General features: G+C 39.1%; 3 protein-coding genes across 6 annotated transcripts; 2 read left to right on the forward strand and 1 right to left on the reverse strand.

The window, feature by feature from the left end:
* Nucleotides 1-277: 277 nt before the first annotated feature.
* Nucleotides 278-6,029, reverse strand: si:ch73-54f23.4 (zinc-binding protein A33). 2 transcript variants are annotated; one of them, XM_046846298.1, is made up of 7 exons: nucleotides 5,954-6,029; nucleotides 5,633-5,738; nucleotides 5,313-5,408; nucleotides 4,623-4,856; nucleotides 4,174-4,196; nucleotides 2,926-3,041; nucleotides 278-1,046 (listed from the first exon to the last, which is right to left on the reverse strand). In XM_046846298.1, coding segments are annotated over exons 1-7 (1,128 nt in total). In that variant the 5' UTR covers nucleotides 5,956-6,029; the 3' UTR covers nucleotides 278-495. The 2 variants fall into 2 exon arrangements, with proteins under 2 accessions (XP_046702254.1, XP_046702252.1); XM_046846296.1 differs by having other exon boundaries at nucleotides 5,973-6,000.
* A 982-nt stretch (nucleotides 6,030-7,011) lies between these two features.
* Nucleotides 7,012-13,939, forward strand: ino80e (INO80 complex subunit E). 3 transcript variants are annotated; one of them, XM_046846227.1, is made up of 8 exons: nucleotides 7,012-7,097; nucleotides 7,846-7,928; nucleotides 8,009-8,079; nucleotides 8,309-8,361; nucleotides 10,036-10,108; nucleotides 11,142-11,259; nucleotides 11,531-11,629; nucleotides 13,006-13,939. In XM_046846227.1, the coding sequence occupies exons 2-8, from the start codon at nucleotides 7,848-7,850 to the stop codon at nucleotides 13,210-13,212; spliced, it is 702 nt and encodes a 233-aa protein (XP_046702183.1). In that variant the 5' UTR covers nucleotides 7,012-7,097; nucleotides 7,846-7,847; the 3' UTR covers nucleotides 13,213-13,939. The 3 variants fall into 3 exon arrangements, with proteins under 3 accessions (XP_046702183.1, XP_046702181.1, XP_046702184.1); XM_046846225.1 differs by having other exon boundaries at nucleotides 7,015-7,097; nucleotides 7,797-7,928; XM_046846228.1 differs by lacking the exon at nucleotides 11,531-11,629 and having other exon boundaries at nucleotides 7,015-7,097; nucleotides 7,797-7,928.
* Nucleotides 13,940-17,042: 3,103 nt separating this feature from the next.
* On the forward strand, nucleotides 17,043-20,608 carry LOC124383894. The gene is made up of 2 exons (XM_046846254.1): nucleotides 17,043-17,523; nucleotides 18,860-20,608. The coding sequence occupies exons 1-2, from the start codon at nucleotides 17,239-17,241 to the stop codon at nucleotides 20,015-20,017; spliced, it is 1,443 nt and encodes a 480-aa protein (XP_046702210.1). The 5' UTR covers nucleotides 17,043-17,238; the 3' UTR covers nucleotides 20,018-20,608.
* The last annotated feature ends 1,277 nt before the right edge of the window (nucleotides 20,609-21,885 follow it).

A 21,885-nucleotide genomic window follows, 5' to 3' on the forward strand; every position in this document is an offset into this window, starting at 1 on the left:
TTGCTGTTTATCTGCCCTGCTTTTGTAAAAACAAACGTCCTCTGAAACATTCATACTACAAAACCGCACTCACGCACACACTCGGTGCATTGTTCACATAACAGTTCCTCACTGTAACTACAGTGTGTTCAGTTCAGCAGGTGACCATGATAATTATAGACAACATAAAGTGAACAATTCCATCATCTCTCCCTTCCTATACTGTTCTCCCTCGCAACTTTTCTCTTTTTTTTCCTTTCCACTACCCTTTAATCAAGTGAGAGATTTCAGTACGCCATTTATTTTCACATGTTTATTTTGCATGAAAATACCTGACAGACAATAAATATTTCTTGCACATACACTATTATTAGAAAGAAGAAAAAGAAATTCTAACATCCAACATAGCAACAGCTATTTTTGAGTTTCTTGTTGTGTACACTTTTTGCAAAATCCACTTCTAAGTTCTAAATTCTTGAACTTAGTAAGAGAAAGTCCATCTGCTCAATCTTTCTGTCAGAGCGAAGGATAGAAGATGGAAATAGGATCGAGGTTCTTCCCGTCATCTGAGTCGCAAGGGTTGTAGAACGGGTAAATGGGGACGAGAATGGAATCCATGGAGATGGAAAAGATGGGTGCCATGGTAAGAGCGTCGTAGAATGAGACTTCCTCGCCGTCGCAGTCCAAGAAGACGCCAATGCGGCTGGGAAGAGTGGCTCTACGTATCAGCGTGGGCTTGGGGTCAGTGCAGGCCACGATTGAGCCGTTCTTCAGTGCCAGCGTCCACAGTCCATTCGCTGTGGTGGATGAGTCCATCTCACCGCGGCACACATCTTCTCTGGCCACGCCCACCCGCCATGCCGTCTTGCCTCGCACCTCCACCTCCCAGTAATGGCGACCGTGCATGAAGCCTTCTTGACCCATTAAGCAGTAGTAATAGTGGAAACGTTTCTTGTTTTGATCTGCAACGGGTTCCTTCTTTTCGTCGAAATGCACCGTTGAGTTGTTGGCAGACAGGGTCAGAAGCGGGTGAGCAGTTTCAGGGTCAAAGGTCAACGATGATATGTCTGTGCATGAGAAGAAGTTAGGTAAAACAAAAACACAAAATACACAAACATTAAATAAAACCTCTTGAATAAGGTAATAACTCCATAATTTGTGGGTGTGTGTGTATATATATATATATATATATATATATATATATATATATATATATATATATTCATTCATTATTTATTCAGCCAAACACTTGGCATTAGTGAAATCCATCAAACCAAGTAGATATGGACCAGGAAATTCAGTTAATAATTAACCTTCCGAATCAGTGGTGGACAGTAAAGTAAATGTAATTTGTTACTTTTTTTTTTTCTTCAACTACAATTTGCCAAATCAGTTGTTCCTTTTTATTTATGAGTGGATTAAAAACTTAACTGGTCAAACACACAGCAGGGTTGAGAGCACACTCTGTTTAAAAACTTGATCTGTTTGCTGCTTGGTGTTTCTTACACTAACATACAGTTCAGCATCAGTTCAACAGCAAGCAGAACATTTAAAGAGAAATACATGATGGAAGAAACTCCTGACTCTAAATTGCAACGACACCTGTGGCCTTATTTGCACGATTTCTTTGAAAAACTTATATCGATCAGTGTTTGACTCATTAATATCATTCTATTAAAAGGCTGGTGTGTTAAGAGTAACATTAGATCTTTTTAACATAAACTGAGTTGATTGTGTAAGAGTCTTGTGACAAAAATGTATAAATAATAATAAATAAATAAATCATAGTACTTTGGTTACTTTTGAAAAGTACATTGCAAATACTTTTGTACTTTTACTCAAGTAAATGTTTCAAGGGAGCACTTTTATTATTACTTTTATATTTAACAAAGTGTATCTCTACTTTAACTCAAGTACATGCTTTGTGTACATGTTTGTCTACCACTGTTCAGAATGAGGGGAGACAATGTGATATCAGTGATTGTTGGTGTCAGACAGGCTGGTTTGACTATTTCTATAACTACTGATCTCTCTGGATTTTCACCTAGAAAATTCGTTAGAGTTTACTCAGAGTAATATGGAGAATGGCCAGACTGGTTTGGAATGACAGAAAGGATACCCTATACTGTGGTAATCAGGAAGGCATGCATAACACTCTGATCCCTAAGAAGTATTGGCTACAAAAGCAGAAGACCACATTATGTTCCACTGCTGCCAGTCAAGAACAGGCTGCACTGGTTACAGGTTCACCAATACTGGACAGCTGAAGTCTGGAAAAATTATGGTTGATCTGGTTAATCCGGATTTCTGCTGCGTTACACAGATTGCAGGGTCACAATTTGGAACCAACAGCATGAATCCATGAACCCAGCTTGCCTTGTGTAAACAGAAACAGGCTGGTGGGGGTAGTGCAATGGTGTGGGGAATATTTTTTTGGCCTATTTTGGGCCTTTAATACAAGTTATTCTTTACTTTAATGCACATACAGACTACCTGAGTGTTATTGTTAACTTTGTGCACTCAATATTGACCACAATTTACTGTCTACTTTTAACAAGGTATTTTACTCTGCCACAAAGCAAACACAGTTTAAACGGATTTTATGAACATGACTTTGAGTTCAGTGTTCTTTGGAATCAGAGGCCTTCCCACATTTGGGAAGAAGAGATTCACTGCATGAAAGTGCCCAGGAAAAAACGTGCAAGAATTGTGCAATAAAATCATGTTAACATACAAAACATCATGTTTCCAAAATCCTATGGAATCCATGTCAGAAGGAATTAAGGATATTTTTTTAGAAAAGGAAGCCTCTATTCAGTATTAGTATAGCGTCCATAATAAAGCATTATGTGTATATTTGGTATATGTATGCAAACTGGCTAACACACAATTTATTTCCCAAGCAGAAAGAAACCATGCTGTCAAGCACAGCCGTTAAACCAGTACTTGGGTAGAGACAAGCCTTCATGTGCTTCCAGATTCTGTACTGAACAGGACCCACAAACTGTCCTGTGCAAATCTCACTGTCCACCATTGCTGGCCTGACAAAATTTACTTCACACCTGGCAGAAAAATGGAAAGAAAACACAAAAAAACTCCCCGGAGTTAAACCATTTTATGTTGCTTAGTGCACTCACATTTAAATGGCTTAATGTCTAAAAGCATTAAAAGTAGTTTTTAAATTATAACACACAAACCATATAATAGTAGTAGTAGAGCAGGCAAACATAATGTGGCAAATAATAAATGATTATATGCACAAGTGTTTATTCTCAGTTGTACCCAGCTGTAAAAAAAAGAATGCAAAATGACTCCTTTACATATTATATAACAGCTACATGGATGTTAATAGAAAAAGGATGCATTAATAAGAAATAAGGAACAGCAGCTGGACTTGGTAATGGTTCCTGTGGGTTTAAATATTTTACAGTCATGTAAAAATACAGGTACACACTATTTTAATTGGATGGTTTTATGTATTAGGACATAATAAAAATTATCTGGTTCTTAGCAGGTCTTAAATTTAGTTAAATACAACTTCAGATGAACAACAAATATTTCATGAAATAAGAGGCTAAGTAGCAGCCGGCTGCTAATTAAATACTTTTGATTAACTGATCATCAGTAAGTGTGACCCACCTCTACAAATGCCCAAGTTATAGTAGTTTGCTGTACTGGAGCATTAAGTTCTGTGTAAACATGACGCCGAGGAGGAAAGCAATCAGCAATGATTTAGAGAAACAGTTATTGCTGCCCATCAATCTGAGAAGGGCTCTAAGCCAATAATTTACACACTTTAACCTGACTGAAATGCTGTGGACCTGAAGAGCTCAGTGCCCACAAAGATCAATAAAGACTGACATCCAAAATGATGTGAGAGACTAATAAAGTCATACAGAACATGACTACTTCAAGTTAGTCCTGCAAGATAGTTCTACAAGCTACTGAATCATAACCTGTACTTAGTTTTTTTGACACACATTATCTAAATAAATAATGACACTGTATAAAATGTCATGTGTTGCTCAGGACCGGATGATTTTTATTATATCCTGATGCGTAAAACCATAAAATTCAAAAAGCGTGCACTTTCTGTTTTCACACAACAATAGGGGGTTTAAATAAAATAGATCATGTGGGTTGGTGTTATTGTGGGTTATGGATTCATTTAAATACAAAACACTACACACTTACCTCTTTAGGAGTTCTTTGATTTCCTAAAAAAAAGGTTTAAAAGGTAGAAATTGTGTCTTTTTTTTACACACCACTCAGGTCAGTATCAGCACTTTAGCTTCCATTTACACCCAGTTAATCATGTGATGTGAGCTAAACAGTGCCAGATAGCATCCAGCATGTTCTGTGGATCTGCTCCAAACCCTTGTGTGGTACCTCCTCCCCTCTGTACACTTAACAAGCTGCTTTTCGAGATAATGCAGTGTCGCACACATAAATTAACTACTAAATCCAGATAGTAAATACATAAAAATAAAACAAAAAACCTTTCGTGCATTATATATTTTAGATTTGCTCTTATGTAATCCTTAAGGTTGTATATGTATGCAACAAGATGGTGAGTATAAATCTGCCAGAAGAACATTGTTATTTACAGAAGTAGACATTTGATATAATCCCTATATAAGCACCTTAAGGAGTTTGGGGCTGTCATCTTCTGTTAGTTTGGCGTTCAGAGTCTCGATGGCCCTTTCCAGGTCTCGGCCCTGCCCTGCAATCTTCCTCTCTCTCTCCTTCAGCATTTTCACTCGCCTATCCCTCTCCTTGCTCAGCCTTTCCAGGTCTCTCTCTTCCTCCTCGTCCAGGAAGTTGTGAAGGTTCTGGAACTCTGCTCGGATTTCCCGCTCCATGTCCTCAAACTGTCTCTGTGGGGATACAATGTCGGGGAGAGAGAAATCAACCTCTGATAGAATGTTTGAATGCAAAAGACAACTTTTTTTTTGTTTTTTTTGTTTTTTTTACTTTACTTTACAAATGAATTCTATGTCTGTCTAATTCTGAAGATTTTGTGATTGTTGAGCTATTAATATGTAACTGGGGGTTCACATTGGGGTAAAAAAAATGCTATCTTGGACTTTCCTTTATACTGTAGGTGTTGAACAATAAAAAAAAACATTCAACTCAGCTCTTGAGAAAGTCAAGAAAATCTACGTGGCCATGCCATTCGATTATGGATAATAAGCCAGAAAAAATGAGGCTTGGGGGTCAGAAGAAATGTTTGTTTGGGGGCATTTTCAGTTCCAGTAGATATACTTTATAGTGTATATGTTCGCAATGTCGATACTGGTACGTTTTGTTTTTATTATACATCCTGTCTTTACCTCCACAGTGACTGCATCTGCAAAAGTCTCTTTCTCTGCTTCATGGCATTCATCAACTTCGTGCTTAATCTTCTTAATCGCCTGGATGAGCTTCTCCTGCAGGCGAAGCAGTATTTAACCACTAGTGCTTATTTAAAGTGGATAACAAAATGATCATCAATGTTCTTGTAAATTATAACCTTATCATTAATCATACACTGGTGATATGCTGTTGCCCTTCTAGGCACACTTTTAATAGAAACCCAGGTCAAAATGTGCATTGGTCTAAGCATACATCTCATCTTTCACCTCGAGGTGACACTTCAAAAGTTCTCTCTTACCTTCTGGTCATTGAGAAGAGACTTGCTGTAGTTGTTGTTCGTGTCCTTCATGTGATTCGTGTACATTCCAGATTCCTTGTCAGAGGCGAGCGAGAGGATGATGAACCTTCAGGATGTTACAGAAGAGAAAGAGGACTTGGTCAAAAAGTGTGTGTGTGTGTGTGTGTGTGTGTGTGTGTGTGTGTGTGTGTGAGAGAGAGAGAGAGAGAGAGAGAGAGAATAAAAGCAAAGGACAAAGACTGTGAGTGTGAGAGTAGTATTTCGGCAGGGGGGGGGGATTGGGCCAGAAGTGTAACAAGACTGAGAGCATATGTTACATACATGCAGCACACGAACCCACATTGACACTCTAATGTCCCAGTCCATCATCATGCTCAGATTTAAATGGTAAAAGGCGAAAACAAGGGGATTAGGTTTATATCTGTCACACAGCACAACACATGCTCATATGGCCATGAGAGAAGGGCTTTCTATTTTTGTCTCTGCAACAAGAGACGACGTCAGAGAGGACAATGTCTCTGAAGCTTTTGTGTGTGTGTGTGTGTGTGTGTGTGTGTGTGTGTGTGTGTTAACAAGTGAAAACAGGGGAACATTATGCGGCACAATTAGGATCCTGTGTGATTAAAATTGTGAATATTTCCGTAAATGGAGCGATTTAACCCTTACAGAGCGATTTAGCGTTCTGCTGAGGACTGACGGAGGCATTTTTTGGCACCATTAGAAATCATGTCAATCAAAAGGTCAGCTTGTCAGTCCTTGTTTTACCAACTCACATTCCCAGCCCCGACCATACAATCTCCACACACACCCCTTGTCCCATAGCCATCACTTTATAACTCCTCTCTAGCCTCCTCCCTTTTCTCTTCTTACAGCTCCTACATCGACATCCTGTCAAAGTCCTGTCAGTGTGCATAAATATAACTTATCCGTACAGATGTATTATTCATCTAATCTTGCTCTTTATCTCTACGGACTATTCTGAGTCAGACTTGGGTATGAGCTTAGAAACTCACTCTTGCAATGGCTTTTACAGGCTAAACTTTCCAGAACATTCTATGGTAAAATATCAGTGTTTATTGACTCATGCACTCATCGAAGCATGCGTTACTCTGCATTCATGGATAAAAGTGCATCTATATTTAATAAAAAAATGTTAATAATATTGTTTTCCTTTAATGGATTTTAATTCTTTATATATATATATATATATATATATATATATATATATATATATATATATATATATATATATATATATACACAATGAGGTAAATACACGTCACAAATTTAATTCAAATTTTACAAAAAAATTTAATTGTCCAAATGTAAATTCAACAAAAGTGCCTCTTCCGGCGCATGATTACAACGTATGCGGAAGTAAACACATCGCGTTTGTCCGTTTTGAGTTCTTCATGTGCGGTCATACATTTCAACTGGGTTTACTTCTTGTACGTCTGTAATTCAGGTTGGCATCTTGTCTTTATTTTCGGTCATTGCAAATGTATTTAAAGTAAAAAAAAATGTAATAAAATAATAATTTAGCGATCTGGATAATTCAATAAAATTTTATTTGTATATCGCATTTAACAATGGATATTGTCCCAAAGCAGCTTTATAGAGATTAAAGAGGTTATGAAGTTGGAATGTATAAGTCTAGTGCTAATAAATGTATCCCTAATTAGTGAGCCAGTGGTGACTGTGGCAAAAAAAGCCTCCTGAGATGGTATGAGGAAGAAACCTTGATAGGAACCAGACTCCTCATCTGGGTGGCACCGAAAGTCCATTCATTACAGTTCCATTATTATTGGGTTTTACTGGTCAGTGATGGATCCTTAAATGCAGAACTGTAGTCCTAAGATGTTACAACAGTCTGTTTATTTGGATTACAGTCCAAATCCATGCTCAAAGTTCTTGAGCTGCTTAGCAACTTCATGGATCTTTAGACTGTTCATGTGGATCCATCCTCAGCTGCATAGCTGTGGAGAGAGAAGGTGGCCATATTGTTGCATGAAAGTTAAAGACAGTAATTGTTTGTTAAGAAATTCGTTAGTGAGACGTAAACATGGTTTGCAGCAGATCCTGCGTCCTCACCCGTGTTCTTGATTGCGAGCGAGAGAAACAAGACTTCTACATCCTCTACATATACATTGTATTTGTATAATAGGTGTGAGCATCTACATTCCACTAAACCCTGATGTCCTGTTCCTCTGCAGACATGAACGGCCAAGCCGAGTTAGATGTGGATTACAAGCGGAAGTACAAAAACCTGAAGCGGAAATTAAAGTTTTTGGTGTATGTAAGTAACCGCAGTTTTACTTTTCTTTTGCTTTACTGGGGGTGTGATGGAGGATGTGACTTTGTCTGGTTTCATTTTAGGAGCAAGAATGCTTTCAAGAGGAGCTCAGGAGAGCACAGAGAAAACTCTTGAAGGTCTCCAGAGATAAAAGGTGATACATTTTTCCCCTTAATGTAATACACACACTGCCTGGCTACACGGTTTTCATATTAATGGAGCTACACAGTGCATCAGTTAAAACATTAATCATTGCAATCTCCATAGTCTCTGATGTATTCGCATATTTGAAGCCCCCTTCTCCAGTCACTGTGTGTACGTGTGTAGTTGTGTATACACTGGAAACTAATGGCTCTCATCTTATGTGTCTCAATGTGCATCAGTTTCCTCCTGGACAGATTGTTACAGTACGAGCGTGTGGATGAAGACTCATCAGGTAAGTCTTTACTTCATCACCATTGTTTCTTCATTCCTTTCCTAAATGACCAGAAGAGTCTCACGTGTGCAGCCTATAAAAGTCCCTGAATGTGGCATACACATACTTTGGTCAACCCGGAGTGATTCTTCTGGCCTGGTGGTTTTTCACTTAGTCACAGAACCACAGTTATGCACTCAGCCTTCTGGAGCGTCTAGAGACCGCAGTTCCTGCAGCAGTGCTTAGTCTAAGTGCTGAAATCTCTTTTCTGTGGAAAGATAATTGCTTGATGCTTCTTTTTGGTCATTTTGAGTTTGATAGTCGCTGGTGTGTGATGATCATGAACTCATATGAACTCAATTTATAAAACTTGAATGATTATCACACTCAAAATGCTCTGGTGTATATGTACTCATTTATATATACACCGATCAGGCATAACATTGACATTATAACATTGAGAGGTGAAGTGAATAATAACTGATTGTCGCTTCATTATGTCATCTGTTAGTGTTACTATCTATCTATCTATCTATCTATCTATCTATCTATCTATCTATCTATCTATCTATCTATCTATCTATCTATATATCTATATATATATATATATATATATATATATATGTATGTGGGAAAACAAAAATCCAAATCTACATGGCCCTGTGTGAAAGTGTTTGCTCCCCTGTTAAAACTGTGGTTTAAGGGGGGCAAACACCTTTTCACCCCACTGTATATAATTGCACCGTGTGTAAATTTGTTGCTTTCAAAAGGGCAAAATGCACAATATATAATATCTATAGACATGATCCACAGAACGTTCTTGACCTGGTAGCTATTCTTCCATGACCTGGTACTAGTTTGCATTCCAGTGCTTGGGGACCTGATCTAGAGCATTCCGGATGCTGGTCCTCTCCTCTCCTCTCGATGGAGCTAAGGAGGTGAACCCATCAGTGCAGAGCTCAGTGGCTCAAGGAATTGGCTTTATTTTGCCACAGTAACGTTTTCACGCTCTACTTTCACCGTTTTCCTCATGCACACGCGCACACACAATGCTTTTCTCCACGCCCTTCTCTCTCAGGCTTCCGTTTCTCTGTTCTTTATCCTCTGCCGCTCACTACTAACACTTGTTACTCGCACAGGTGTGTGGTCCTTACCCCTCGTTTACTCCGGCTCCACCCTCCATTCACAAACCAGCGCTTGCTCACACCCCTAGTTTAACTGCCTTTTTTTTTTTTTTTTTTTTTGCTTCAGAGTCAGTGTTCAGTTTGCTTCACTTCCTGCTGCACTTTCACATTGTCAGCTTGTGCGCCTTTTGAAGACTTATGCTGCAATTAGGGCAATATCAATATTGTTGCAATTAGAGGAATATCTACTGTGCAGCAATTAGAAGGCTGTCTAAGTGCTTGTCCAGGATCAGCATCGCTAATGTGTGATGACTTCCGCTGGTCCGATGAAACTTTACAGAACAAACAAATTACGTTGTATACTGCAAATACAGCACTTTTTTTTTTTTTACAAAAGGTTGTAAGTTTAACAAATTCAATAGTCATTTTTAACAATTTATAAACCTCGACTCAGGTCAAAATATGAATGCTAATGTGGACTGAGGTACACGACAATCCACTCTATTATTGTGTATTATGATGTCATTATTTGATTACTACAAAACCACTAAACACTGCGGTCATGTTCCAGACTCGGACGCAACAGCCTCATCAGACAGCGAGGGAGAGGCTCCGAGAGAAAGAGAACGAGAACCAGGAAAGAAGTGAGTCCATCCTGTGTTCTGATGGGTATTGACTTTTGTCAGTACTTTTGCTTTCTGCTCTTTTTTTATTATTATTATTATAATTTTTTTTTTTTATATTATTACCTTTCCATTCGTACAGATAATGTGAAGTGAAGTTAAAGGGGGGAAGCTTTTGATCTATTTTATTTATTGATTAATTTTTGTTTTAATTTTATTATAAAGAGGTTGAAGGCTGTTGTTGTGGCAAAGTGTTAAAATGTTTCTTTTTGATTTTTTTTTTCAACAATCAATGTAGTGCAATATCAGTAATTTTTATTGCTAATATATGAGAATGTTTGAATCATCTGTGCAAAACTGGAAAAATTGCAAAAAAACTGCATTCATAGCCATCATGATTCTGTAATGTAAATCACTGTCACACAGTTCGCCATCATCCACAATTGCAGTTAAAAGCTCTTATCATGCAAAGCAGAAGATATGCGTGAACATGATCCTTCTTCTCTGGGGTAAAGTTTCAAATGTACTAAGGCAAAGTGGAAAACTGTTCTGTGGTGAGACAATTCGAAATTCGAATTTATTTTTTGGAAACCATGGACACTGTGCACTGGACTAAAGAAGAGAGGGACTATCTGGCTTGTTATCAGCGCTCAGTTCAAAAAGCCACAGCCCTGATGGTATTGGAGTGCATTCGTGCCCGTTGAATAGGCAGCTTACACATTTGGAAAGGCTCCATCATACATGAGAAAACATCTTTTTCATTGAAGGCCTTGAACAAGAGCATGCATACTGCATATAGCATGATGTAGTAGGAGAACGATGCTGAACTGCCTGCAGTCTAGACCTTCCACCATTGGAAAACATTTGGTGCATTATGAATAGAATAGAAAGTGGATTTATAAGATTTGCATAAGATTTATAATTGTTTTCTGTTTTTATTTACATTTTACAAAGTGTCCCAACGTTTTTGGAATTAGGGTTTTAGGGTTTTTTTAGAGGCCAATATACGAGTCTGTTTCTGTCTAACCTCAGCTTTAATATGTGTACACTACAGAAGGAGAAGTCCTGCAGGTCCATCTCTTGCTTCGTCCTCGTCCCCGCAGCTCTCTCTCCTCTCACGGCCCGGAGCGAACGCTCTCCAGGCTTCGGCACCCGCGCAGTACCTCAACGCGGTAAGGCGCCCATAGAGCGCAGCCCACATCACTAACCTCATCCCATTTCAGTGTATTGCTTTAAGTTCCTTTTGACATTTTTAATTCATTCATTCTTTTCTTTCTCTTTTCTGTTGTGTCCTGTCACATCATCTGCTTATTTTTGGACCCATTGTCTTATGGGGTGGGGACTGTGCGTGCGGACATGGCCGTGTGTGTGTGTGTGTGTGTGTGTGTGTGTGTGTGTGTGTGTGTGTGTGTGTGTGTGTGTGTGTGTGCGCGCGGTGAGCAGTTACCCTTCCCTCCTGACTATTTGGCTCCCTCTGCTGAGCGAATGAGGAAAGAGAGAAAACCAAAACCACCCAAACAGAGAAAAGAGTCTGCAGGAAAGGTGAGAGAGAGAGAGAGATACCGAGGGGGAAAAAAGAAACAGGAAGTCTGAAACGGCTTCCACTGTTTTCTGTCTCGTCAATTAAACACCCAATATTTCTATATGTGCTGGGTTAAAGGCGGAAATAAATTTACAAACTCATTAAATTTTAGAAGGTTGTGTAAACGATGGTGTATTTTTACGTTGTTGAGAAATGCTTTTTTTTTTTTTTTTTTTTTAATATACATAAGATAGTAAAAAGAATTGCATGTTGATGACCTATCTTTAAATAAGTTTTTAAGTACAAAGTGCATTTTTGAGGATTTGCATCATTGAAAATAAAACAATTGCATTCATTTATTATAAAAGGCCAAAGCCTGTACTTACAAGTGACGGTATATCAAATATTTATTGTAGGGTTTAATTTGCTGATTTTCTGGAAGTAATACAAAACCATATAAAATCCATTTATAATAGTCAATAACATTTTTCTAAAAAAAAAAAAAAAACAAGAAGGAAAAGACTTTTTTACCACGTATACCATATAGACAAAAATATAGGGACACCGTATTTGATGGACCACAGGGTTACACTCAGTTTTAAAAGGTGTTTTTGGATGTGATTTTAACTGGCCTGCTGTAGAGCTCTGACCTCAAAATTGGACAGCCGACTGCACCCCAGGCCTCCATCATCATTTACTGACTTTACTTACACCCTTGTGGCTGATTGAGGAATCTCCACGAGCACACTTGTGTCCAGAAGAGTGGAGGTTATAATAGCAGCAAATGGGGACTAAATGTAGAATGGGATGTTCAAAAAGCACATATACCAATCTAATGGTGAGGTGTCCGCAAACCTTTGTTTTTATAGCGTGTATAAACGTATTACAACAATAAGAATAATTATTATTAATAAATATAATAATGTAGGTTACCTGATGAACACAACATCCTGTTCCACATGTTCTAATTGCTGTTCTGTCCAAAATAGTTGTCGATGGAAATTTCCATCCAGATGCAGTCATTTTTGAGCGTGACCCGAGAGAGGACGGAGCATTGCATCTTGTTAATGCTATATATAAACAGCGTGGATGAAATCCCCGAAGAGCAACGCGAAGGTCCATTAGTGCATTAGAGCGAGGATGTGGGTGTGAGGGGGGAGAAAAAAACAGGATGAAGCAGATCCAGAAGCGAAGTCAATGCCTCTGTGGCATTTATTCGAGCGGATTCTTACATTACTGTCCTAAATCTATCAGATGGAGAAAATTGTATAATAACGAATATTTCACATTCATTAGAGTTGAAATCCCAGCGTGTGATCACTAACATGACTGACTCATTATGCGAATAATTCTTTCACATCGTTGTTGTTGTTGTTGTTGTTTTTTCTTTTCTCAGGTGGTATCTCCGTTAGGATCGAACTACCCAGCAGGCGGTGCGGCGGGCGCGGGTTCGTCCGGGCCTTTCAGCTGGGTGCCGCGGCAGATGCTGAGCGGAGACGCCGCCGAGGAGGAAGGAGAGAGCGAGGGAGAAAGTGACGGAGGAGACGAGGAGAGAGGAGAGGGAGAGGAAGCAGAACTGGTCATTGACATTCCTAACGAGTGAAGAGACGTCAAAAGACTCTAGCGTGAATACGGCGAGGGGGAACGCCAGTTATCCAGCTGCGGATGGTGCTTTGGAGAATTCTCTCTTCTCCACCACCTGGTTTTTTTTTTTGTGTGTTTGTTTTACATGTAAAATAGCAACTCGACTCACAATTCAAGCTGCAGTACACATAGGATGTGATTTTAATTTGTGTGAAGGAAAAGCACCCGGTGGACCTCCTAGAAAGGAGTTTGTAGTAGTTGAATCGGAGGGTAATTTCGATGCTCGGATACAGCGGATGCATCCATCGTTCCTGAAAATGTTGATCAGGACGAATCAGGACAGAGTTTCATAAACTCGAAGTCGCTTGTAATGTACACGGCTGTAGATGTTTGGAAAGAGGCACATCTGTAAGTACAGATTCAGGATCAGGTCCATCAGGACCCTGTATGTGGCCAAAAGTATTGGGACGGTAGCGTAACATTTTCCTTTCACTTAAACTAGGAGACCCAGAGCACTTCCAGCATGATAATGCTCCTGTGCACAAAGTCAACTCCATGCGTTTACATGGACTGGAGTGGACGATTTTGAGTGGCCTGTTATAAAGATATGAACACAAACCTGTTGAACACCTTTGGGATAAATTATATAATTCGACATCCAGCAATTGTGGTGGTGTTTTTTTTTTTTTTTTTTTTTTTTTTTTTTGAGTTGGAGGAAAAATTTATTAAAGTGAATGAATTGTAAACTGATTTCTTTGGTTAAAACAATGACCTTTTTTGTGTGTATGAACTCCCTCACCACCATCAGCACCCCAAAAACTGAACCGTTATACAAGGTCTTAAAAGTTCAGTACTTTTTTAAGTACAGGCTGTGGTCAGAAGCTGTTTAAGTGGAAATATGAGGTGCAGAGGAGAGTATGAGACTATTCTTGAGAGCTCTCTTGTGCACCTGGTAAAAATAGGGGCTTTTAAAACCCACAAGATTCAGCTTGTTATATAATTAATGCAATAGCACCTTTTTGTGCAGCCAAAAAACCCCAGATGTCTCAGGCTGCTTTTAATGGTACATATTTAACATTCTGGCACAAATTCAGTCTCTAACATCAATTTATTGTCTTTCTTTGTTTATATCATTTATTGGATTATTATATACAGTGTTGTGAAAGTGTGTTCCTGATTTCTTATTTTTTTTAATGTATCAGATCATCAAACTAATTTAAATATTAGTAAAAGATAACAAGTGTACACAACATTTAGTTTTTAAATGAACTATTTATTTTAATCCAAAACTACTTGGCCCTGTGTGAAAAAGTGTTTGCCCCCTAAACCTAATAACTGGCTGGGCCGCCCTTAACAGCAGCAACTGCAATCAAGCATTTGCGGTAATTTGCAGTGAGTGTTGGAATTTTGGTTCACTCATCTATTCAGAATTGTTGTAATTCAGCCACATTGGAGGGTTTTCCAGCATGAACCGCCTTTTTAAGGTCATGCCACAGCATCTCAATTCAGGTCAGGACTTTGACTAGACCACTCCAAAGTCTTCATTCGGTTTTTCTTCAGCCATTCAGAGGTGGACTTACTGGTGTGTTTTGGATGATTGTCCTGCTGCAGAACCCAAGTTCACTTCAGCTTGAGGTCACGAGTAGATGGCTGTTCATTCTCCTTCAGGATTTTTGGTAAACAGCAGAGTTCATGGTTTCATTTATCACAGCAAGTCTTCCAGGTCCTGAAGCAGCAAAACAGCCCCAGACCATCACACTACCACCACCATATTTTACTGTTGGTATGATGTTCTTTTTCCTGAAATGCGGTGTTACTTTTATGACAGACGTAATGGGACACACACCTTCCAAAAGGTTCAATTTTTGTCTTATCAGTCCATAGAGTGTTTTCCCAAAAGTCTTGGGGATCATCAAGATGTTTTCTGGCAAGACGAGCCTTTATGTTCTTTTTGCTCAGCAGCGGTTTTCATCTTGGAACTCTGCCATGCAGATAATTTCTGCCCAGTCTCTTTCTTATGGTGGAGTCATGAACACTGACCTTAACTGAGGCAAGTGAGGCCTGCAGTTCTTTAGAGGTTGTGTTATCTTTTACTAATATTTAAATTAGTTTGATGATCTGATACATTAAAGTGTGACAAACATGCAAAAAAATAAGAAATCAGGAAACACTTTTTCACACCACTGTATTTTACACAGTATTATACAAACACCCTGCCATGTCAGTGTCACTGCTGTATTATTAATGACCCACTACCCCAATACTGTATTTTTATCATTAAAAAAAAAAAAAAAGGTAGGTTTTCACCCTTTTATGCCTTTAAACCTTCCTACACCTTCTAGTTCTAAAACCTGGACCTGAAAAATACTTATATTTGACATTACATGTCACAAAGCTACACATATATTTTGTATTTTTTTAATAAATACAATAGTGGAGTAAAAAAAATATATATATATATATATATATATATATATATATATATATATATATATATATATATATATATATATTTACTGCAGTTATTTATGAATCAGAAGTTGTTTAGGGTTATGAAACCACTTTCATCACTTAATCTCGTCACTTTTTCTGAAATGTTCTTCACTTGACCTGTTGCCATCCAAAGTAAAAAATCGAGTTAATTCAAATTCACCAGCATGCATTTATTAAAGTGCCGTTTGGGTACATTATACATTACTGGTCAGGAAAGGCCAAAATGGCGCTACGGTTCTAAAAACGCATCCCAAACATTCATTATTAACAACAGCAAAGAGTGGCTCATCATTGCAACACTGCCTTAAAGCCATCTTTAAGACACTTAACATGATGCTACCACCACCGTGCTTCACCTAAAACCTACACGGCACACTGTATATTATCAAAAGCTCCATATATTTGGGTTGCACTTGCATAACTGGCTCAGGATTTGTGAGGATTTGTGAGCATTGGCTTAAAGTTATACAACTAGAGAATTTCTTCAGGTTTCACATGTGTATGTGTGTGTGTGTGTGTGTGTGTGTGTGTGTGTGATCAGTTGAGGCAGTTTTTCCTCTAATGGATAGATAGTCAAATGGGTTTTAGATTTATGCTTAAATGTACACAAACATTCATAGCCGGGTGTGAGGTATGAAGTATAACTGGGTGTATTAAGCATGTAAAACACACACACACACACACACACACACACACACACACAAACCCAGAAAAACATAAGATTCTGAGGGTTGCAGCCACACCTATCTTGCCCTACAGCTCAGACTCCAGTTCAGACAGGCAGTTCTGCCATGAAGGGTTACAACACACACACACACACACACACACACACACACACACACACGGCTTACCGTTGTCATACCTACAGAGCTTTGCACAATTCTTCCTGGTATTTGGCAGCCAGGTTTGGAGCTGGTTTCAAACAGTCGTTTTTATAAAATCTGTCTGGGAGCTACTGCATAATTCAAAAGCAGTAAAACTTTGCAGTGATGTGTGTTTCTGAGGGCATGCCTCTTGTTTCCCTACAGAACACACAAGCAATTCTGGTGTCCTGCTCAAATATGGTAAGAGAGCAGGTGTGTTTTTTGTTCCAGCACCATTATAAATGACAATATTGCTTCCTCATGGATAGATCTTTATTTTTCCCCTGAAAAGTTCGAGAAGTAGGGATGGGCGAGGATGAAGATATCTCACGTAGATAATACAATCCACATGTGTGTGAGTATGAGAGAATGCTGATTTACAGGTAACAGTGATAGGCGTGAGAGGGCGTGTGCACAGGTTTGTGTACATTACAGCCGAACCACCACCAGAGGAAGTGATTTACTGACAGAAAAGAATGAGACGGGAGAGCAGGAGGGGTAAAAAAAAAAAAAAAAGAAGAGAAAGAAAGCACCCAAGCGTAGTCGAGAGAGCAAGGAGAGGGAGAGAGCATAGAGAGTGGGAGGGAGAGAGGAAGACAGGGTGACTTGCAGGATCTTGCCTTGTGTAATTGCTGCTTCAGCGCTGTCATTTACAGCCATTGCCAGACTGCAGAGAGAGTGTTTTGGCCATGGCGTGTGCAGCACTGAGGAATAATGTGTGGGAGCTTGCAGTGCTGATCCTGGGCCTGCTCTCTCTGGCTCACATTGTCACAGCTTCCGAGTGCAAGGAGAGCTTCTACAGAAACACACCCCCACACTGGGTCACTGAGTCGGGCCTGGAGAGGCGATGCCACAACCTGGGAGCCGGGCGCACTTTTGCTTCACTCTCCCACCCGGGACACCAGTCTCACATCTATACGGCTCTGCACCTCGGCCAGCACAACGCATGGGGCAAAGGAACGACAAAAGAGTTGGTAGGATCTGTTTTTCTTATTGTCAAGCTGTACAGTAACAAAAAAAAATAACCTTAGAAATCAAATCAATACATGGTTTAAGAAGATACTGATGAGAAACAAGTCAAATGATCTGCCAGTGTGGTAAGATCATTACATTGGTAAGGTTTTTTTGAAATAAGGAAACATATCTGGTGTTAGAAAATAACAAAATGTCTTCAAATAAGCATTAAAACACTGCAAGCAGTCTACTGAACTTACTGGATCAACGTTGAACAGTTTGCTTTCCATGTGAATAAGATCTTAAAACCAGACTAATCAAGAAAATTGCTCTTAATTAATGAATAGTCATTATTATATATTGTCTCAGAATGAGACAAAAATGAGATTAAAATCAATATCACACATCAACAATTATTATTTATTCAAATAAATAAAGCTAAATCATTACTTGCTGCATTTTTGTTTATTAACAACATATTCAACATGAGGAAATCAAACTACAGAACAATTCAGTAAAAAAAAGCCATAAGTACTTTGTATAAAGAAGTCAGTTCCAAAAAAATGAACCATAATGGATAATTTTTGGAAAGAGACTTAATACTGCGGAGCCTAATCATTTGTTATATTGTAAATAAATGTGTTGGTATTGATATAAAACAAGCATTTGGAATAAATGATACTAATGAACAAGCCATAAGTGAATATTTGACGCTAATTTACCTCATATAAACCGATTATAAGCTTTACTAACTAAGTAAGAAAAAATAAAGATTATGAAAGATCTGATCTTGCACAGTATTTATTCTTAAAATAAGATCAATAAGATTTTTATGGCTATAAAATTTTAGTCTTGACTAGAAGAGGAGTTTTTGCATCGTAAACGTCAACTCTAATTGAATTGCGCCGCTTGGTGAGAAATCACATTTATGTGCAAAAGCTTTTGCCCCCTGAATTTGACTATACGAACTTCCTGACAATCCTCTGGCTCTACAGAAGCAAACGAGTTTCAAAAATAAAACCAAGTTTGCAAAATTGCGAAATGGAGCGTGCAAAAAATATATATGTTGTGACAAAAAGCTGACTTGGGAATAGAACAAAACACACACTACAGCGAATGTCTTAATGACCCTTGTCAAGTTTAATGAAAGGACCCATTTAGAGGCACTGCATACATTTGCGTCTCAGAACAGCCTCTGTCTTTTAGCCACAAAGGAAACTTTTCTTTTTTTGTGACTTGATTCTGTGTAGCAGTGCTGAATGTAATAGAAAGCTGTATAACAAAGAACAGGCCTGATCTTTCCGTTTTTGAGATTTCTCTATGTCGTGTAATTCATGTTTATGTGTCTCTCAAAAGCATGTGCAGGACGAGACAAGCGTCCTCGGAGGAGAAGATCATTTTGTCCCGGGATTGTACAAGAAGGACCAGCATGTAGCTTCATCACCCTCACCGTCTACTTTCCATAAACTGGATGCTCTAACTTCAGAGCTGGTGGAGAGCAGGATCACGCCACAGTGCTCTAAGGCAAGGGGAAGTGTGTATGTTCAGAGTGGCATGGGTGGCCTGATCGAGACGAAGGAGGACGTGCTATGGTCGGCAGTGTGCTGCGATGTTCCTGAAGGAGCCGGAAGCTTCAGTATGGGAATGGTCCTTGAGGGTGAAGGGGAGATAAAGCTGATGAGTGTGAAAGAGCTGGAGGAACTGATGGACTTTAAAGAGCTTTTTTCAGGTGGATGTGGAGAGACAATTCTGGAAAATGGGGCATTGGAAGTCGGTGAAGTTTCACACACAGATGAGACAGACAAAAGCAGTGATGAGAATGAGGTATCGATAGAAGAAAAGATAGAAGAAAGAACCCTGTCTGAACCCAGTCTGGAAGAAAGCAGCGAAGAAGCCGAAAGCCAAGAGGAGAGCGTTGTCCTCTATGTTCTGTCTTCAACCATATCTCTCCTGTTTGCTCCTCTATCTCCGGTTGTCTCCACCCTCACTAACTTGCCCTTTCAAATCTGCTATGTCTTGCAAGAGGACGCAGCCGTGCTGACATCGCTGCCTGGTGACAGTCTTAGTTTGGTTCAAAACATGGGCTCTGGTGTCGTCTCGGGTGTTGAGAACGTAGGTAGCATCGCCTATCAAGTGGGTGAGCATGGCGTCTGCTCACTGTATACATTAATAAGCACATTAACAGGCACGCTCATGATCTCCTGCCAGGAGGGAATTGCCGGTACAGGGACGCTAATGGGTGATGCTTTGGGGTTGGTAACCGGTGCACTTGGTGAGGTCTGGGAATTTGGCTCAGAAGTTGTAGGGAGCATGTGCCAGGGATTTTGTGGGTACTTGGGTGTAGTAGGCACAGAGATTGGCGAACAGGGCATGACAATAGGTAAAGGAATCGGCAGTCTGGTCTGGAGGGGACAGAAGGGACTTGGGCATGTAATAAATATGGTTGTGGGCGTCTTTGGGGGAGTGTTCGGAAACATGATGGAAAACATCCAGGAAGCGGTCACTAAAGAGTGAGAGAGCATCAAGGTATTTTTTGTGCATGAATGCATGGATCTGGCGCGGATCTTTCTACTTACACTATTCCATCATGGTCGGGGTCTCGCTGCACGAATATGCTTACGTGGACTGGCTTTTACATGACGGCTCTTAAATCGGAGGAGTGGGCACTGACATGAAGATTTGTGTGGATTTGAGATCTTAGCGATTGATCTTATACACTCTTTGTGAAGTTGGTGTGCATTCAGTGCATTCAGTCGAATATGGAAAGGGGAAATGGTTCAAAGGTTATGGATTACAGAATTTCAGGTTTAATGCAAATGATTTTGATGCCAAAATTGAACAGTATCATAGAGACCATGAGGCAAGATCTTGTACAATACAACGCAGTTCAGTCTCCTCATTGTTAATCAACTTTCCAGCTTTGCTTCGGTGGAATATTTGTACAAACTGCCCTCAATATTAAGCAGGATATCAGAAAAACCTGTAACAAATGTAAAAAAAAAAAAAGTGTTCAATGTCCAGTCATCTCCTCAGTGAAACTGATATATGTAATCATCAACTCCAACTTGATTGATGTCTAAATAAAAGAAAGGATTGTGTCATGGATTTTGAATGCCAGTGTCATCTGTTCTGATATGTATTTTTAATTTTTTTGAAAAATGGACATTGGAGAAATCTACAGCGATCAGGCATAACATTATGACCACTTGCCTAATATTTTGTTGATCCCTTTTTTGCTGCCAAACCAGTCCTGAAACATCAAGCATTACCAGTATTAACAGGATAGATACTTTTGATAGATACTGACCACTGCAGACCAACAACAGCCCAGAAGATCTGCCGTTTAATAGACGCTCTGACCCAATCGCCTACGCGTCACAATTTGTCTTTTGTCAAACTCGCTAAATTCCATTTTTCCTGCTTCTAACACGTCAACTTTGAGGAAAAAATTTTCATTTGCTGTCTAATACTGTGTATCCAACTCACTAACAGGTGCCATGATAAAGAGATAATCAATGTTATTCACCCCACTGGACATAATGTTATAACGCCATAATGCTATGCCTGGTTGGTGTATATTGGTGGAAAGTGCATATAGGTGAAGGAATGCTGATTGAAGGGAAATATTATACAGTAGGTCTATCTTTATGTCTAAAGGATTCCCCAAGGGTTCTCTCTTTAAACTGTAAAAGGTTCTAAAAGTGTTCCTTATGATCGGAAGGCACATCTATAAACATACAAACAGAGATCTATTATATTATATTGGAAAACTGCTAATTCATGATTATTAGTGTATACATTAGTGTGTACAGCACATAAATGAGACATAAAGGGCTCATAATATTTTCTTACAATTCGTTTTATTCAATATTTGCTTATTAAAGCATAACACCAAAGGGAACAGTAAAGGTAAGGGGAATGTTTCGTTGTTGATTTTTTTACAATCAGTACTTATTTCAAAACATATAATGCTCAAAATGTACTACTTATTGGTATTGTTTTGAAACTAGATCCGATGACCTTGCTCAATGACATCCTGCTGCCCATTTATTCATCTAGACCTTTCTGCAGCCAGAGAATTCCAATACTGTCTGTGGTCACAAACGACATCATGAGCGAAATTTAAGCCCTTTGCCTAAAGTTATAGGTCTCTGATTGCTTTTCTATGATTGATTAGCCAACAATTATAGCATGTATAGCTCAGAGTCTGGCTGCTTGGCCCCAGGTAAAATCTGTCTGTTATTCTACACATTTATAGATGACAAATCGCAGAAAAAAATGTTAAATCTGTTGATGTGTGTACAATCAGATGGAAGCATTAGTGCAAATCAGAACATCAGAAGGAAAAAGTTTTTCTGACTGATCATCTACATTCTATGATG

This window comes from Silurus meridionalis, chromosome 4 (assembly GCF_014805685.1).
Source record: "Silurus meridionalis isolate SWU-2019-XX chromosome 4, ASM1480568v1, whole genome shotgun sequence".
NCBI classification, from domain to species: domain Eukaryota; kingdom Metazoa; phylum Chordata; class Actinopteri; order Siluriformes; family Siluridae; genus Silurus; species Silurus meridionalis.

What these genes read in the sequence shown, in the direction of transcription:
- si:ch73-54f23.4 (XM_046846296.1), bottom strand. Translation starts at nt 5,998, where the DNA reads ATGGACTGGGACATTAGAGTGTCAAT. An exon ending in CTCTTCTCAATGACCAGAAG is followed by an intron (nt 5,409 to 5,632) that starts GTAAGAGAGAAC and finishes CTTCGCCTGCAG; the next exon opens with GAGAAGCTCATCCAGGCGAT. An exon ending in ATCAAAGAACTCCTAAAGAG is followed by an intron (nt 3,042 to 4,173) that starts GTAAGTGTGTAG and finishes TTTTTCTGCCAG; the next exon opens with GTGTGAAGTAAATTTTGTCA.
- ino80e (XM_046846225.1), top strand. Translation starts at nt 7,827, where the DNA reads ATGTCCTGTTCCTCTGCAGACATGAACGGCCAAGCCGAGTTAGATGTG. An exon ending in GAACGAGAACCAGGAAAGAA is followed by an intron (nt 10,109 to 11,141) that starts GTGAGTCCATCC and finishes TGTACACTACAG; the next exon opens with AAGGAGAAGTCCTGCAGGTC. An exon ending in GAAAAGAGTCTGCAGGAAAG is followed by an intron (nt 11,630 to 13,005) that starts GTGAGAGAGAGA and finishes TTCTTTTCTCAG; the next exon opens with GTGGTATCTCCGTTAGGATC.
- LOC124383894 (XM_046846254.1), top strand. Translation starts at nt 17,239, where the DNA reads ATGGCGTGTGCAGCACTGAGGAATAATGTGTGGGAGCTTGCAGTGCTG. An exon ending in AAGGAACGACAAAAGAGTTG is followed by an intron (nt 17,524 to 18,859) that starts GTAGGATCTGTT and finishes GTCTCTCAAAAG; the next exon opens with CATGTGCAGGACGAGACAAG.